Source organism: Haemorhous mexicanus, chromosome 3 (assembly GCF_027477595.1).
Source record: "Haemorhous mexicanus isolate bHaeMex1 chromosome 3, bHaeMex1.pri, whole genome shotgun sequence".
Classification (NCBI taxonomy): domain Eukaryota; kingdom Metazoa; phylum Chordata; class Aves; order Passeriformes; family Fringillidae; genus Haemorhous; species Haemorhous mexicanus.
In genome coordinates, this window is record NC_082343.1 from 95,038,665 (window position 1) to 95,057,678 (window position 19,014).

The window sequence follows — 19,014 nt, forward strand, 5'->3', positions numbered from 1 at the left end:
TCAGGAATAGTACTCAATAAAGTCTGTAGAGCTTGGCCTTGCTTTGTATTGAAACTGCAGCTGTTTCAAGGCATTACAAAGTACCTTGATTCAGGCAGGAATCTCTGAGGCTAGGCAAAATTTTTGGTAGATCATAAAAGTTTTGGGACAAGTTTTTCAGTTTTAATATGATAGTGAGGACACCTTTAAACTAATTCTTAAATATGTATTTTCTTTGATTTTAGAAAGTTAGTACTAAACAGAATTTTTATACTTTTTCCCTGGATCGTCCTAATATGTTCAAAACATATAAGTTTAAAATATAGATACTAATGAATAGTTATTGTTAAAAGAACCAAGAAAATTCCACCCAATTCAGGCTACCCATAAAATTCCTGTCCCTCAGGCAAACATACTGCTGTTAGACTTCTCTCTCTATAATAGATTTAAAAGTAAGCATGACATGCAGCAAAGACTATTGAAGGTGAGCAGAACCAGGCTGCCTCATCTCCACAGGTAAAAACCTCTCATGTGAATCACTGCCAGAATTTCCTGCTTGAAATGCATTTGATAAAGCCTTCAGGCCACAAATAAATCTGGTAGAATGAAATATGGGTAAAGTGTGACCTTTCAGTCAGACTGGGGAAAAAAAGGGACAGAAACATTTTTCTGAAGATCAAAAGGTCCCTGGTGCAGACACTATCTTTGTTTTGGATTTGTACAATGTAATGAAATACAAAGTCTGCTTTAATGTTCAGCGGAAAATAATGAAGAAATATTACCTTTTAATAGTAATATACTGACTAGCAAAGTGAGGCTCTATTTTGACTGCAGCCTTGGGGACCAACTTCAGGCAAATATTAAATAATACTTTTTAAAAATTATGAATTTAGACCATCTTTTAAATACTTATGATAAATAACTTCAATACACAAGACATAAATCATTGTAAGAAAAAACATGACAATGGAACTTTTTGTCTTTGAAAAAACCTCCAAGGTCTACAACCAAAAACCTTGTGTCATCAACACATAATAAAACACAAAACAGTAATAACAAGTACAGAAATATATGAATATATAAAAAACCTATCAGCTGATGATGGAATTTAGTTTGACAACTATCTTATAAATACATTTTAAAATTTATTTTTTTGGTGTTTGTGTGGTTGGAGCAAAGGTATGGGAGTTAGGAATCAAAGGAGACTATTAAAATGCTTATATCAGGGAAACTAAGACTAGCAGGACAAAATCTGGCACATATTCATGGAGTATTTTCTTCATATTAGCAGGGAATTACTTCAGCCTCCATTTTGGAGGAGAGAATTCTGCAGTTAAGACTGTACCTTAGACACACTTATGAAAGTGCCTGAGAAGATGAGCTATATCAGCTAAAATGTACATTCTAAAGCTCTCAGGAGATGTAATTGAGAAACACATTCAGAAAAATATCAGGTCTGTTGGCCATGATCCTACCCTGTAGAGACACTGTTGTGGACTTCAGTGTCATATTCTCTTCCAGGAACACAAAGAGAGTTGCAGTACAACATTTTGCTTGTGACTAAATGAAGATACAGCAAGAAATTTATTAAAAATAAGGGAATTTTAATTAAAAAATAATATTCACTTTTGCTGGAACCATTGCAGGACACTGTGTTTTGAGGGAGTCAGATTTATAACTAATTTTATTTCCTGGATATAGTGTACTACAACTATAATAAAAAAAAGCCAACAAGAGCATCTCAACAGCTCCACAAAAATGGCCAGACCAGAAATTTTCCCTTCCCAACATAGCTATAAAGAGTCTCCACAAAGTTCCACCATATTTTGGCTTCTTCAGCTATTCCATCTAGAACTAATATTAAATAAAGGATAATATAATGATAAGAGTCCCTAATTTAGCACATTTTTCCTCTTACAAAACAACAGTTCTTGATATACACATTCTTCTGTGCTATGTAGAAGTAGTTTTTACAAGTTCACCTTTTAAATAAATGGAATGTATTTTGGACTGACAGCATTTTAACCATTACAGATAAACACTGCATATAAGCCTGATTTACTATTATGCAATAAAATACACATAAACAAATAAAATACACATAAACACTTTCCTTCTACCTCAACAAGTGTGAGGATCAAGTAAGACAAAGCAGGATTTCTGAAGCTTTAGCTGTATAACCCCTCTGGGGCTCCAATGGCTTAACCAACAAAAAATCACTATCTGCAGGAGCCAGGAGGTTTTCTAGCACATCCTGGTCTTATGAAACTCTTATTCTTCCATTTTGTTCATATGTGGAAAACAGAACTCCAATTTTTCTGTCATTACCATCCATACATGCAGTAGGCTCCACTCATAAAATACTGAACATTGTACAGAGAAAGCTTTTTTACTGAAGGATAAAGGTATTTAGATGGCAGTGGCTAAAACAACCATGATATTTCTAGGCATTATGATAATATACATTACTTACAGTTGGAAAAGAATATTAAGGCTAAAAGCTGATTATTAGCATCAAGCACTTTTGCAAAGTGTACGTGACCATCTGCCAGTGAGCTTGCAATGAATCATAAAGACAAACACAATCACAGTACAACATCACCAGAAGAGAAAAGACAAAGGCACATAAACTTGACTATGTTTTTTTCTACAGTGGAAAAAAGATCAAAGTAAAACTTTGATTGTGTTTTTAAATGATAACAGTTTCCCCAAGTGTTGATTTTCTAGAAGTGCAAGATTACAGTTCAGATGATAATGTAAAAGCATGTGTAATGCATGCATAATGTGCTACAGTTGCAGCAAAGTAGAAATTTATCAAATCTACATCAATAGAGCAATAGAAACATCTGTTCTTCCTTGCAATTAATATTGGCCTGGGTCTGTTCTTATTACCTGTATACTAGTTCCAGCTTCTTTACTGCAGTCTTTGCTTGCTCTTCTGGTACTTTGTTATTCCCTTCTAAAAACATCCCAGTGTTTCTTTTCATTTAAGAATCACATCTTTTCAAGAAACTCAAAAAACAACCCCAAAGCAAACAAACAAAACTGAAGTTTGTTTTATGAAATGTAGTCTATGTTTATGTGCTGAGAAAATTCTGGACTGGAACAAGCTGTCAACAACCTTCTTTTAGCAAAAAATTTGCATTCACTCATTTTTCATTTCCATGTTAGTCCAAACTAGTCAAATGCAGAGAGGAAACTAGAGACATACATCACAATTACAAGCAAAATAACCAGTGAAAAGCTTTTGTGACCAAAGAGTACCAAGGCAGCAAGATTCTATTAGTCAGATATATGAGGCCATTGCACTATAAACAAGGACCACAGAGTGGTAAAAAGGAATTACAGAACTGATTTTTATCCTGGAAAACTAGCTATGTAGATAAAACAGAGCTCTTTTTAGGAGGTAATTGGGGTGTTACAGTTATTTGTAAGTCATTGCAGAACATAATCATGTGCTCCTAGATTATAGTCATGTGCATAGGTTAAGCACATCAGCCAGGGAAGGCACAGAAGTAGGTGGGTATCCTTCCCAGTATGGGCTCCTGAGCAACAATCAGATGCATCCTTAAAGTCCAGTAGGTTTCTAGAACTGTTTTATCTTGGCTATTTTGTCATGTATGCTACGTATATCTGAGTATCCTACATTTTTAAAAACAAATTTTAGATAAAATTGGCCTTTTGACTCAGCAGGTCTTTGTGAACTAACATTTAAAGGACGTATTCCACAAAAAATGATCCTATGTCTTCCTCCTTCCAGTCTGAGCCAACTTCCCTGGTATGGAAGCAGGATATACTTCAAGTTCCCATGTCTTCACTGGTAACAAAGGATAAAATTAGTGCCAGGCTCAACAATCTATCTTTATTAAATAAAAATAGTAATTTACATATGCATCCTGAATATGTAAAATTTCCTTTCTTGTCTGTTAGCAATGTATTGAATACAGGGATTTTTCTGAGTTTCACAGATGTAACACAGACAAAGAAACAGCAGTGAAGGACTAGAATACTACAAAAGCAGCATGTAACTTGCAGAAAGTAACAGCCTGGTAGTACCTTTTTTAACCTGGGATGTAAAGTGAGATGCCAAGTAGATGATTTATGCTCTCTCTTGTAATATAATTAACACTAAAACCGAAAGCATGATAAATGAAGGCAAAAATTCTCAGGGTTCTTTCCATTACACTGGCAGTTGAAGTGCTTAAAAAATCCTCCACGTGCATTAACCTGAACATTATAAAAATTCTACCTGCAGCCACAGTAAATTTTAGCAAGTGAAACCTGTATGTGACTGTGGATTGTATTGTAGACAGGAACCCAATTCTAATTTACTTTGAAGTTTTCTACAGCATCCAAGGTATTGAGAGGTACAATAAACACATACATGCCAATAAAAAGGAGTTGAACAGTATTAGATTTATAAATAGATGCAAGAAAACAACAACTTGAAAGCAATGCCAAATAGGCAGATGTTATCAGTATTTACTTTCACATTCTGGAAATGTGAAAGGAAGGTCTTCCAATAGGACTTTAGAATTTACATTTCTGGAACTGCTAACTGAACTATTCAGAAACCAGGATTCTGGCTTTCAAAATCATGCTAAAAAATATGGGGTTTATTTACTTGCTGCCTTCTACTGCCATTTTGCAGAGAAACATTTTCATGCTTCTGTAACCATGAGGAATAGAATTATTTCCCCTAAATTTAAACTATCATTTCTTTCTTAATCTAATTAGTTCATAATCTAGGACATAGCAGACCAAAAGGACAGAGTAACATAATCACTGGCAACACCCAAAAACAAGGCAAGATTTATCTTTTACCCCAAAACTCTTGAGAAAATTTGTAACAGCTGCAGTTTACATTTCAAATACAACCTAAACTACTCATGCACAGAACACATTAAAAGGCTCTTAGGCTTTTCCAAGCTCACAGATCAGAGATACATTCTTACCTAAAGATGCAAAGGGAAACATACTAGGATTTTTGGAAGTCTCTAAGCCTATACTGAGAACCTCTGAAAATCTGTCATTCATTTATGAACATTTAACATTTTAAAGTTTTAACCACAAAGCATTTTAAAGTACAGAATACATGGCTATTCCAGTTCACAGACATTGTTAAGAGTTGACTCTAACAGCTGAGATCGGAGCAGAATATAAAAATTAAAAACAGAATAAGGATTTAGCAATCACTTATTCCTCTGGTTTTATTCTCCTGCCTGTAACTTCTATTTCTGCTGAGCTTGGCAGATGTCCCACAGAATGGGGGATGTCCAGTATTACACAGTCAAGTCTTATGTCTCATATGAAAAGCATATGGACTATGGCTTTCTACATATTTTCATTGAAACCAGGCTGATTTTCAGATGCCTAGAAAACTGGAAAAATGACACAATGCATAAGTGGATAAAACCTTCATGTACAGCAGATGCACTACCAGTTACAGTGTGCTTGATGTCCTCGTACAAAGCTGTTACATAGTCCCAAACTGTCCTGAATTTCAACAATTAGTATTTAGGATTCACAACCCTACCTTTATAGAAGAATATTAACTAAAAAAAAAAAAAAAAAAAAAAAGAAGAAAAAGAAAAGGACAAGATAAGAAATCCTCCTCCCTTATTTCCAATTTGGAATACTTTAATTTCTGTTTGTTTTCTGTTCATTAAAATTATTTCATTCCACCAGCTGTGATATGGTGCAATACTTACTAAGCCATCTGCCAGTTCATTTTTTTGGAAACAGGTGCCTCCTTCTGACATGGAAAAGAGATGGAATTTGATGAATGAACATTTATTGAATTTATGAACATTGAGAAATCAATGAAAGAGAACCAAGTTTCACTTATTGTAAAGCCTGATTTGGATCAGCCACGAAAGCCAATATTTGAACTAGTGGTACCACCTCTTGAAAATGCTTCAAATTGTTTAACTAGACCACAGAATGTTTGTTGAGAAATCTGTATCTTTTTAAAAAATTCTCACGGTGTAAAGTTAATGCAAATGGCAACTGTGCGAGGATTCACACATTCTGGTTTATTTTAATAATACACTTGTGTTTCAAAAAAAGACAGTTCTTGGCTACTGTTCATGTCATTAACAGTTTTAAAAGCCTCAGGCCATCCTCTGTAAGCAGGCACAGGGCATCTGCAAATTACAATAATGCAGAACAGACCCACATTTTGTTTATTTCTGCAGCTTCTGATCATTTTCCATGACAGATGTATCACAAAAAGGTTCTGACTGATGCTAGAAAAGTCTTCTAAATGAGAAGCCCTCAGTTTGCCTTTAAAGCATCGCTTTTTTTTTAGTCCTCGAGGCTATCAGTTTATTGAAATAGCTATCTTAAAAGCATGTGTTATTTTTCTTTATTAGGTGTACTGTAGTCTTTAACTGTGGGCCAGCAAAGTTAGGTCACAGCTAAGCGAGCACAGATTTTCTGCCCCCATTGCAGAACCAGCAAGGTAAAACACATGTGAATCCAAAGGAGCCCACTTCATGTCAAATAAATGTTCAAAAATAAAGGTTTTAAAAGTAGAGAAATTAAGCTATCACAAGTTAATGAAGAGCAATCTGATTTCGATGTAAAATTTTGGCTTTTTCAGTTCATTATGTCCATGAAATGCATTTTAAAAAAAATTATTCACTGTAGATATTATGTTTAAATAAGTTTTCTTTTTTAAAAAAAATCTGAAAGCAAAAGCAACAATCAAGCCATTGATAATTGAGAATAATTTGTCGGGTTGCAGACTTCTCAGCCAAGAAGGTTTTTGTGTGGGCAATAATAGTCTATGAAGCAAAGTCTCACTCTGATGCTTTTAGCAATTGGAATAACTGTGTTCTTTTTCAAGTCATTGATGGAATTAATAATATAAAACTAAGTTGTCCCAATATTGCAAAGAAATCTGAAACCATAACAATTTCCAATATTAAACCCACTGCTACCTTATATTGGAATAATTATGCTTAACAGTTTGCAGGCATTAATATTAGCTTGTGCCTGATAGGTTTAATTTAATGTCTGTGAGAAAATGCAAGAATTATTTCAACTATACTAATTATAGTTTTATAATCTGAAGAGGGATTTTTTTTTCCTAAAAGCACTTTTCACATGGAGGTCCAACATAAACATTTTTCTTTCTTTCATCAAAGTGAGGATGTTTGATGAGAGAAATGAAGAGATGAAAAAGCTTATTAAATCACTTAATTCATATTGCTGCCAGCATGGGATTTTCCTTTACATTTTTCAGTGTTTTGCCATCTGTATTACTCATACAACAGGGATTCCATGGCTTCTCATGAGAGGCTTTTCTACAGTCTCATAGATCTTAGCTTCAGAAGATATATCTTCATACTCTGTATGAAATTAAAACAAATTTTAGGCCATGACTCCCTACAGTTTCTCTGCCTGCTGTAGTCCTGCCTGGAATACTTCCCAGCTGGCTGAAAACTCAATCCATTGCTAGTCCACCCATCCTCACTGTGGGCTCCACTGGGTGTCCAGAACAATCCCTGCTTAAACATTTCCACAGACATTTACCAAAGGTATAGTGCTCTTAGCCTTGCAAAATATGCCTACAGTGTAGAAGAATTATGTTTCCAGGGTGAAAAATCTATTTAGACCCAATTTCTTACTGGCCTGTTTTTTTAAAATCAATTCACAGTCCAAGTGAATCCATTACCAAAAGAGAAGAGCGGCAAAACAACACAGTTTGGATACAATAGTCTGATAACTGTAATAAAATGAAAAATACTAATAATATACTAACAACAGCACTTCAAGATGAAAAAATGGAACACACATGATATCTTGAATAACCATCACTTATTTCCATAAGGTTCATGACATTCATTTCACCTAAATTCTAGTGCTGTCATCTGAACTTGTTACCAGTCTCCTTGTGATCAACAGAGAGAAATTTTTCTGACTCCACAAGTAAATCTTGGTTGACCTGATCTATGCATTTAATCAAAGAAGGGCACCTGAACACCCTACACAAGGATACAATCTTCATTAATGCAAAAAGAAAATATTCTAAGCTGGCTGAGTTAGGAGACGTCATTTCAGGACATCATCTAGTAAATATTTGAATATGGATTTTGCTTCCTAAAAATGATACTCAAGTGGGTGAACAGGCAAAGGAAAGCAGAAATTAGTAGAAGAACATCAGCTGATCCCTAATTTGATGAACTGGAAATACAGTTATTTAAGTTCAAGACAAATGCTATTCACTGGACATTGTTATTAGGGCTCAGGCCACAATGCTGAAGCAGTAATAAATCAGAATGTATAATTTAAAACCAAACATGAAGCTTTATTAGTTATTTATAATAGAATTTGATCACAGATTTGACTGAAAATATTGACGTAAAATTCACATAAGAGCATAAAAATACAAGCAAGGTGTTCTATAATCAAGGTTAGCCTCCAGCTAATAAGCTGAGATGGAACTATTTGATTTTTAAATAAAAGTTACTTTGTCTGCGGCTAGCCTGAATGTGGATGCATATTCAAACAATGTAGATATCACCAATGTCATCTCCAAATTTCCTGTACATATATTTCTTGTGAGACAGATTAAAGATTTTTAAAGATTTGAATTTTCTGTGTAGGGAAATTACTCAAGTAATAATTTAGATTTAGATAAAAGTCCAATAAAAGGACTTTCTCATTGGTTTGTGTTGGGAAGAAAATATACCACTTTAACTATAGGATACTTTAAAGAGATTTGGTCTTGTCTATATATTCCACTGGAGATGGAGGATTATCTATCCAGCAAAGGATTTATTTGAAGAGATAAAGAACAGAATATTACTCAGCCAGTCAGGTACTTACATTAATATTTACAGAGCAATAAGTTGTACAGAGGCAAGGAATCCAAACTCAAAGAAGCCCTAATCTTGGTATCTGTATGCAGCTAATCTTTGTGCTGTCCAATCATGGCTTCTGATGCCTCACTAACCAGGGAGAAAAAAACTCCACTTTAATTCCTTCATCTGCTTGTACAGCAGTAAAACCAACAACAAAAAGAATGCCCAGTTTTTGTGGCAGAATCAGCAGGAGGGTGGGCAATGTTTTTGAGAGCTATTACTGAACTATGTTAGTACTGAAAAAAGGAAAATATTTATCTTTATGGAGTGCAAAAATAGTTTGCAGTTGCTTTGTCCACTTCAAATTACACATCCATAATACAGTTCAACAAATATGAATATATGAAAACATGCTGCAAATATTTTTCTTGCACTCTCCATAAAAAGGTTAGTGCATGTACTGGATTTTTTTCTTGAGGGAAACAGATGTCAGGAACTAGGTACCTTACTGCTGCCCTAAATGTCCTCTCCCTCTCTGAAAGCGTTGTTTATTCCTCTTACACAGTTTTTCACTTCCTTTTCATTCCCTCTTTGACACCAGTTTATCTTTGAATTCAGATCTTAACTTGAGCATGCTCTTCGGAAGTGTGACATGCTGTTATTATGAAATAAGTGTGCTATTACCAGATGAGAGAACCTTCCGCTAACCTGACTGACTGCTTACAAGAGGAAGGATTTAAATCACCGGCACTGGGCTGATTTGTAAGGCTTTCTTACTGTCAGCTGCTTAGACTTTTAAATATACATTCCTTTAAACAAACAGCATATGCATTTTTCTATAGGATGTCAGTAAGACAGACTTCTCATTTTCCAAAAGCCTTCTGGATTCTTTCAGAGTCTGCTGCCTTTTCACATCAATATAATACAGCAGTCACATAATAGAACAAAAGTCAAAACCTTACATAAAGATTTTGGGTTTAAATTGTCCAAATGCACAAAACTGTAATTTAAAAGACATTTTTCAAAGCATAGAAACAGTATATAAGCATGCAGAGTAAGGACATCTGTTAAGTTTTTAACTTATATTTCAACAGTCAAGAGTAAATACACAAGTGCTATGGGAACAATTTTTCAAAACAGGTTTTAAAGGCTTTACTACACATTAGCAGACAAGTTATTTCATTCAGTTTCAACCAATGATAACCTGTTTAAACAAGGGCTGTATTATGCTTTTCCCAGTATGAGAGATAGACAGGCAGAGCACTTAACACTGTCAGATATTCAGCAGTGCAATTTTCCTGTTAGTTTTGAACCCCTGTTATTTGAGTTTAAGATGTAATTACACTTGCTACCAGCTACAGTTTGTTGTCATCACATAACTCTGAAAAGAATGAGCAAAGCCTTTGTGCACTATAGCCCAACTATATAAATATGTTAAGGAGGAAGGACATGTGGCAACTATTCTTCATAATCCTGGGACTCACTTCCTACTTCTGTATGCAGATGACTCATCTTTCAAAGATTAAAATAACATTCATTATTAGAAAATGCTCACAGTGAAAGACACCACCATCTGTCCTACAAACAGGAACTTCATTAATGCACAGTAAGAGTCTTCTTAGATGTGTGCCTACATTATTTGTATAGACTAGAGTTCAGTAGATACTTGTGAATTCTACTTTAGATATCACTTAAAAATTTGGATTGAAAAAGGAAACCACTATAAAAGTAATGAAGTGGCAGAAATTAAGAAGCACTTTGTATTTAACAAGGTTTTGGAGTTTGGAAGTGATAATGACCGAAATTTAAAAAAACCCCATTAATTCATGCTATTGTTATTACTCAGGATGTGATATCATGAAGTCCCAAGCTAAATTAGAATTTAAAACAACAATTACATTTTAGGTACAGTGGCATCAACAACATACTAAGCACTTACATAAATACAGATACAATTATGCTTTATAGATAATGTCTTTTAATACAGTGTTACTATAAAGGAAGTGGGACACCAAAATTAGTCTATAATTTGGAAATATGATCAAATTAAATATCTGATTATCTGAGAAAAGATATCCCAAGTTTAATCTAAGACAGCCCAGGTAAACCAATCCAGCCAGTGGCTACATAGAAAGCAATGAAGTTGACATATTGGTAGGAGAGGTGCTAAATTTAGATCTTCCAAATTCAAAGCAATTAAGTATATAATCTACTTGTGTGAAGCTCTGATGATTGCCTAACCGTTTATCCTTATGATAGCAAAAAATGTCATTTACTGAGGCAGAACTAATATAATAAGCTTCATAAGCAAGCAATGTTCCAAATATTATGGAGGAGCCAGAGAGATTATGTTACAGAATTCAGTATGTTGATGATAAGGACCAAGATAGGGGTTTTAGAACCACTAATGAAAGCATGGCATCAAAAAAGGGAGAGAATAAAACATCATAGACATAAAGGAAACATAACTTGCAGATTATAGATTTAAATGCATTGAAAGATGTTGGCAGTGTCAATTGTTAAAAAGGGAGAATGGAAGAATTTCCAAGGGAATACAAAAGTCTGGTTTTGGCTGCATTATGCTTCCACTGGTGCTGTGACATCTAGGAAAAATACTGCGTACTGAAATGATGGATTGGATGTTACAAGGCAAGATGGGAAAAAACAGACTGAGTCACCAAGCCAGAGTGGTAACTGAAATTTTCAGTGGATCAGATTATTGACCTCTTGTCCCTTCAGCAGAAGTACAATATGAGAACTATTGGGCAAATGCCCTCCCTTGTAAGGAAGGGCACTCAAAGGAGACGTGATGGAACGTCAGAGATGGAACATAAAGTTGATTATGAATTCACAAGATGTTACACCAGATGTTCTGAGTGATTAGAAATAAACTGCAGCTGAGAAAGTGAGTGGAATCCTGAGACTGTTCAAGAAGTCATGAGAGAGTGGTGCACAAGCTCAGATGGAATAGAAATGAGCAAATGGTGGGGGAAGTAGGAATGATTGTTGAGACATTATCATTAATTTTAAAGTGCTAAAAATATGAACTATGGGTCTGGATGAAAAGAAATTGTTTGGCTTATAGGAAAACATTATAACTTATCACTCATTTCTTTGAAGAAGTGTGTAAAATCTAAAAACAGACAAGATTTTCAGCAGCCTAAAAATCCAATAGGGTCCTAGATCCTGTTTTTTTTAAGTTACAAGTTCATGAGTCTTGTCCTTGTTGACATTTGCTCCTGAGAAAAATGCTAAACTACTTACAGTGAAGGAAAATATTTTGAAGACAGCAAATGGAACTATCATAAACTAATATTAAATACCAGGAACCAAAGGTGGGAACTTAACATTGAGTGTCAAAATGTGAGGAATGTAAATACCAAGAATATATAAAATACTTTATTAATTTATTCCATGTTTCAGATGATTTTTCATCTCAGATTTGATTTTGAAATTACATTACAGCATTTGCATTTACATATGTAGATCAAATATCCCTGTAAGAATGCAGCACCAAAACCTACTTGTTTACATGGGTTTGCCTTTAGTTTGCACATATTTTATGATGCAGTTTTCCCTTCCTAAAATGAGTAAACTGCTGAAATGACAACTTATCTATTAAATCAACATCTTGAAAGTTTTCAAGTGACAAAGTTTGCAGATAGCAGACTAAAGCTAAGTCAACATTTTCTTTTATTTCTTAAGTTTATATGCTTCCTTTTCTATCTGAGATCTCACAAGATCTCTGTATCTGCCTGTCAAACAGAAGCTGTGCAGCTGTAGGTAAAATGGTAGTTGGAAGGATAATGTTAGTAGAATTGAGGCATCTCTCAGAGCAGCCTAGTCATCTGCTGCATGGAAGAAACCCACGACTGGCTGAGTAAGGGAATTTACTGTTTCCCAGGAAAGGAAATTGCCTGCACACATCTGGCAAAATGTTCTAAATGTTTAGTTTTGACAAAATACACATTTCGGCTCTGCTTATAAGGTGAGCTCTGTAGAGTGGGTATCTTCTTTCTAAAAAGGGAAAGATCTAATTTGTACTTTAAATATGTCAATCCAGTATTTGGTATTTTATGGCATATACTGTATACACTCAGCTCTAAAGCAAGCAGGAACTCACAGGCTGAAAGCTGTATTTTAGTTTACAGGAAAAATGTATCATGAATGTAAATACAACACTCCATATCGACAGCAGAAATGAAAGATGAAGAGAACAACAAACATGAAAGAAATACTAAGAGGATGTGACTAGCCTGAATTATAACTTTTTACTCAGTTTCTGACATTTATAAGACTCCATGCCAAATTATTTAAATTCCTCTCTACTTCAACATGTCTAACAAAGAAATGGTCGTTCTCATAACTGGCAGGGGACAGATCTTCTCAGTCATTCAGTTTTCAGAATAAGTCCTCCCTTTCAAGCAGACTTGTTAAAATGCCTCTAAGGCTCAGTAAAAAGGCTGTATGCAGGCATCTTCCTTCCTCTTCCTCAGATTTCAAGAACAAAAATGGATTTAACTTGCCTTAATTTTCACACCAGTTTTCTAAATTTAGCTGTTACTACTTTCTTTTTCCCTGAACTCTGACTGACTTTGACTCTCTGGAGAGGCAGAGAAGACCACTTCCTCCTCCACAGCTGGGAAAGCTGCTCCCAAAAGGATAGAAAGGGTGAAGGATCACAATCTACTGCTCCAAAAGATGCACCAAATACGGCACTAAGCTGCAGCGAAGGGTTAAAGGGATGTGTATTTATTTCGTTGGCAAGGTGAACAATCACAAACTTTCCTGGACAGTGGGAAAGAGCACCTCATTAAAGCAATATGAGTCCATTGGACCCAGATGGGGAAACAGCAAAACCCTCTCTTGGTTACGTGTGTTTGGAGGGGTTGTATTTCAGTTACTGCCCCTACAGGCTGGGATTATCAATGAAAGCTTGGGGAAAACTTTACTCTGGTGCACCTCAGGGTGTTACTCCAAGACCTAGATGAGAAACACAGTGAGTAGAAGCTAAGTGATGGTGCCTGCTGTGCTGGTGAGAGTCTTCCATCAGCAGTTTGTTGTCACTTAGAATAATACCTGTGTTTTCCCTATCTCCTGAACTGCTGCCATAGCAACTGACCATTTACTCATTCATTCATTCATTCATTCATTCACATCAACAACAAAAAACCAAGACAGAAAAACCAAGCTCAGCTTAAAACACAGTGAAAGGTGAACTTGTTTCTCTTTCCAGTATTCCTACAACCACAGTTCTCCCTAGTGGAGGCCCAAGATACAGCAAGGCTTCCTAGGCAGTCTCCAAATTCAGTTTGGCTCCTGGCCTCACTGCAGCACAAGGGCCTCCCAGGGTCATGCTTTGGCCTTTCATAAAGGAAAACAGACTCCAGTTCAAACCTTTAGAGACACTCATCTCTCCCAAAACCCAGCAAAACTGAGCTGCCAGATTACAACGGTGTTGTGACTCATTAGGGTGGCATACAGATGGCAAGTTTTATAGGCAATGAAAAACTACTGATTTAATCAAGCCTCTCATGGAGATCCTGTCTAATGAACTCAGCAGATTCTCCCTTACATCTTGTCTTTTATATGTGTTCAGTCCCTTGAGCAGAGTTCTAATACTTAAAAAGAAAACTTCTAAAATACTATACTGCTCAGTCTCATACTTTCCTTTAATACATAACTAAAGAATTAAAAAAAAATCCATGAAAATATAATCAGAAAAATAAAGATTATCCTCCAATTTTTCCTCATTAAGAGACAGATATTTCCAGGGCGGGAGCAATCTAACTTTTAGCACTGCTCTATTAACTATACACACATGGTGGTGAAAGGAAGGATGACTAGTAGGATGTGGCCCTCAATTTTTTGGGCTAGCTGTGAAAGGAAAACAGGGAACAGACCAACTTAAGGACAAGTTGCAAAGGGAAGTTCTCATTTAAATTAGCAAATTAATTAAAGTACCCAAATAACAGAAAATACTGAATTGGAATGTCTGGTTAGATAGAAATGCTTCACACAGTGTAGTGCATTAATCTAATGCTATTTTCTTCATTGGATAACAGTAGGTTGGTCAAGTATCTTGCAAAGACTGTTATTCACATGGAATTAAACCTTCTTTCTAAGACCTCAATTCATTGAAAATTAGAAATCAGTATACAACAAGTTTCAAACTTTGTTATCAATGCAAGTAGCTGTCACATAATCTGCTTGGCTACTGCAAGACAAAATTGAAGGGATGGAGAATGCATACTTCATATACCAAACCCTCCAACTACATACATTTTGTTGCAAATAATCTTGACCGTTCCAAACATATTCCTTTGTTTCCTCTGGTTAGAAGGATGAACAGTGGCGTATGAATAATCCACAGGAAAAAATTCAACATAATTGGTTTCACTCATTACAGTCCAAATATAATCAGAACCTTTCTGGAATTCACCAGAATTAAATTCTAGTTCCTTTCCAGAGGTAACTATGTAAAGAAATATTAGCAGCTTCCAACAACCTAAGACATGAATTTTAGCTGCTACAACTACTTTTGACAATTCCTGAACACAACTTCCGTGATATAAAAAAGTAAAGCCACATTAATTCACTATATGAGATGAAGCAAGTTATGTAAGAGTCTGTCTTAAGAGATCCTGAGACATGCTGGGATTTTCCTTGAATATGAGAAACTTTGGTCAGTAATTCATGTTAGTTTGAGTAGCACGGCATTCCCTTTGTTTATTTTAATTAAGAAAAATCTATAGTTTCCAGATCCAGACCTAGCCAAAACCTTAGGCAGTTTGTCTTCAGGAGTCAGTATCCTATCATGCTTGTTTCAAGAGGACAATTTCTCCTTACAGAGAGGTAAATTTTTCCAAAATTTCAGTGGAATGGACTCTTTCCCAGGGTCTGGTAAGGCTAGTAATTTTCCGCTTTTTCAAAATGACCGATCACTGAGACCATGGGAGTTGGGAAGTAGTCCTTTTTACTCTTACATATAAATTTCAAATACTTTATTAGAATTTCCCTCCCCTTTTATGGGTATTTCCCACTCCCAAGGGCACAGAATTGGGCTAAGGAGAGCTAACAGGGTAATTCCTACTCAGCCATGCCACTTCCTGAGCTATGCCTTACTGCCACTGCCTCTGGATGGTTTTTCCTCTTCCAGTCCCAGCTAACTTGTGATTTCTAACTCTTTTATTAACATTAGCACTTCCAAAGTTAGCCAGGACGAAAAGAAAAAAAAAGTGCCTTTAAAATAATAAATAAAAAGCTTGTAAACGCTTAACTCTTGAAATACGAGCCTGAAAATGAGTGTTCATCTCAGGGATTCAGTAAAATAGAAATTCTGTGTTCAACTGAAAACCTCTAATTACTGCCCCTCGTGTTCTCTTTGCAAGGACATACCCAAGCCTGCTTTTGTATGCATGGGACAGTGTCTTTGTCCGTAATTCCACAGTGTATTATACACCAACTAAATTACATCTTGGTTCAGCACATTTTAAGGAAAATAAATTAAGAACAAACAAGCCCAGGGACATATGTATGTGTGTTTGTGTTTGTGTGTGTGTGTGCTTAGTAGCGGTGGTCGAGGGTAGAGCTTAAAAATTACCATCTCAAATAATTTACTAGCATGGTTGGAGGCTATCGGAACTGATTTCTCTGTCTAGGAAACTCTTAATTAGAGCCGTGCTGCAGGAATTCGCAGGAGTCCTGCCGCTGCCGGCTCCTCCCTGGGGTTTCCTCTCGCCGCCCCTCTCCCGCCAGCCGCTGTGCGCTGCCCCCCGGCCCCGGCGAGCCCGGGAGGGAGGGAGGGAGGAGCGGCTCCGCTCCACACGTGTGCCTGCTCTTACCCACTCCTGCTATAAGGGCAGGGGAGCGAGCGCCTGGGCTGGCGAGGCGCGGGGACTCGGCGGGGAGCAGCGCAGGAAGGCAGCGGGCCAGGCGGGGCGGCCGCAGCTGCTTCCCGCGCCTGACAGCTGCGGGCACGGCGGGAGCGGCCGCACCTCCCCGGCCCGCCCGGGGCAGGCAGGCAAGCCCAGCCCTCGCCTGACGGCACATGGCAGCGGAGCGCTCGGCTGCGCCGCAGGTTAGCTAGGGCCGGGCTCTGGCCAGCGCATCCAGGCTCTCTAGGTCCGCCGAGTTACCGCAGGGATTAAAATGCAGCTGGCCGCCTGCTTCTTTTTGGGCTGCGGCATATTCTTAGCTTCAGGATACAACTCCTTCAGTAAGAGCATGGAGACGATAGGCAAGAAGCAGTACCAGGTTCAGCACGGGTCGTGCAGCTACACCTTCCTCCTGCCTGAGGCGGACAACTGCCGCTCCTCGACTCCGTACGTGTCCAACGCGGTGCAAAGGGATGCACCTCTGGACTATGATGACTCAGTTCAAAGACTGCAGCTACTCGAGAACATCATGGAAAACAACACTCAGTGGCTAATGAAGGTAGGGTAATATAATTTCTATCCCCAAAACCTAACATCCTGTTATCTTTTTCAGTGTGATTTCTCTTTTTTTGAACAGTGCCTAAATTCACAGAGTGCATTGTCTAAGCTACATTTCTGAATTACCTTCCAATCAAAAAGTTGTTTTGCAGTCTGGGAACATAATATTAACTGGCAAGGAAGAGTGAACTGTACAGTTGTGCAGAGACCGTGCCTCAAAGTTTGTCATCACATTTGAGTTGCTTGGACAAATTACATACACAGATGGACTGTGGGCATGTCTGAAGTTTCTGACATGAGAGAAGCAGCTACTGATTTATAATTAATTGGCAAGGGCTATTTTAGATCTATTTAAAGAATATAGAAAGTGCCTTTATTCGAGACACGCCTGAAAAATGTTATCTGAAATGTGATTTCAAAACTTGAATGCAGAAATTAACCTATTAAACCCCACTGATAAAGAACTGTAGTTCCAGCAAAGGCTGCTAGTCAGACTTGCAGTGAAATCAGCCTTGTGAAGTGATAGAATTTCAAGAAAATTCTTTAGTGGATATCCTTTGCCTCCTGTAACATTTTCAGTGAAATATACAAGATTCAAGGGAAAAATAGTCTGGAAAAGGTGTTACAGATACCACAGAGCTTCCCTTAATGCAATACCATTGGAACTAAGGGAAAATTGACATATTTATTGCCAAAGTGGCAACACTTGTACCTGAAAGAGCAGGGAAAAAAAATGCAGCATATATTTTTATTATTACTGGAGAGTAAACCTGATCACTATTTCACATTTTTACAGAAATTAATTTGATTCAAAATGCTATGCAGTTCAGCACATTTTTATTTAAAAAACCTTTATTTCACTACTACCTGGAAAGGTGTTATAATACAGTCTAAATGCATGTAAATTTATGAGCCTTTATGTTTTGTACCAACATGCCTGTCTTCTAAGCAATAAATATTTTAAGGACTTGGCACTCTATTTCCAAATAAGTGTTCCAGTGATGCCATAATGGTTTCTTCATAGCAAAAAAAATCTGTGTTGCGAATAGAGAGAATTCAGGTTTTTACAAAGAATAGCCATTTTATACATAGTTATAAAATAATTTTGCATTAGGACTCACTCCTCTCATCAGTTACAAAGTTACAGAACTACTGTGATACAACCAATGAAACCTGCTGGCGAATTTGAAAGTGTTAAACTTCCCATTCCAAAACAATCAGCAGAGGGTTTTCATGAGCCTGGAAATGAGCCTTGAAGCTTAAATCCAAAATGCATACACTTGAAGGCTCCAGTGTGGAATTCTAAATCTCTCTTTATAGGTTTAGGATGCTTAATTTAGAGACACAAATAATGTCAGTTCAGTAAGTTTTTGGTTTTTTTTTTAAACAGTCAAACTTTCCTTCACTTACTTACCTTTCTACTTATTAATTTACAATGCTCCCTGTTGTAATGCTAAGACCACAATTAACAGATGTTCAATGCAGGATGAAAACCACACAAAGTAGAGCATTCTAAGCTACCCAGCTGCTAAGCAATTTCCTAACATAAATAGTAAATCACACAACACTTCAGTCTTAAATGCCACTTAAGTAGACAAACACAGTATTGTAAGTGGCATCAGGTAAACAGAAACCAGTAAGCATCCTTATTTAGTAAAAACTATGCTTTTTCCTGTCAGTCCTTGGGAACTCAGTGCCAAGAGGAATAGGATTAATATCTGTAACTTATTCTTTGGGGGATCAAAAGATAGATTCTGATTTACAAGACAGAAACGTTTCTTGTATTTGAG

General features: G+C 36.6%; 2 protein-coding genes across 5 annotated transcripts in view; one reads left to right on the plus strand and one right to left on the minus strand.

Annotated features, from left to right (window-relative positions):
- The window catches only part of MCPH1 (microcephalin 1), a 123,289-nt gene that overhangs the window by 18,039 nt on the left and 86,236 nt on the right, over positions 1-19,014 (minus strand). The gene's annotated exons all lie outside the window — the stretch shown is intronic.
- The window catches only part of ANGPT2 (angiopoietin 2), a 41,136-nt gene continuing 38,818 nt past the window's right edge, over positions 16,697-19,014 (plus strand). The window contains exon 1 of one of the 2 annotated variants that reach the window (XM_059842779.1): positions 16,697-17,225. In XM_059842779.1, coding sequence (XP_059698762.1) covers positions 16,941-17,225 — 285 coding nt within the window. In that variant the 5' untranslated portion in view covers positions 16,697-16,940. The remainder of the gene's footprint in view (positions 17,226-19,014) is intronic. The other variant, XM_059842778.1, reaches the window with a different exon arrangement.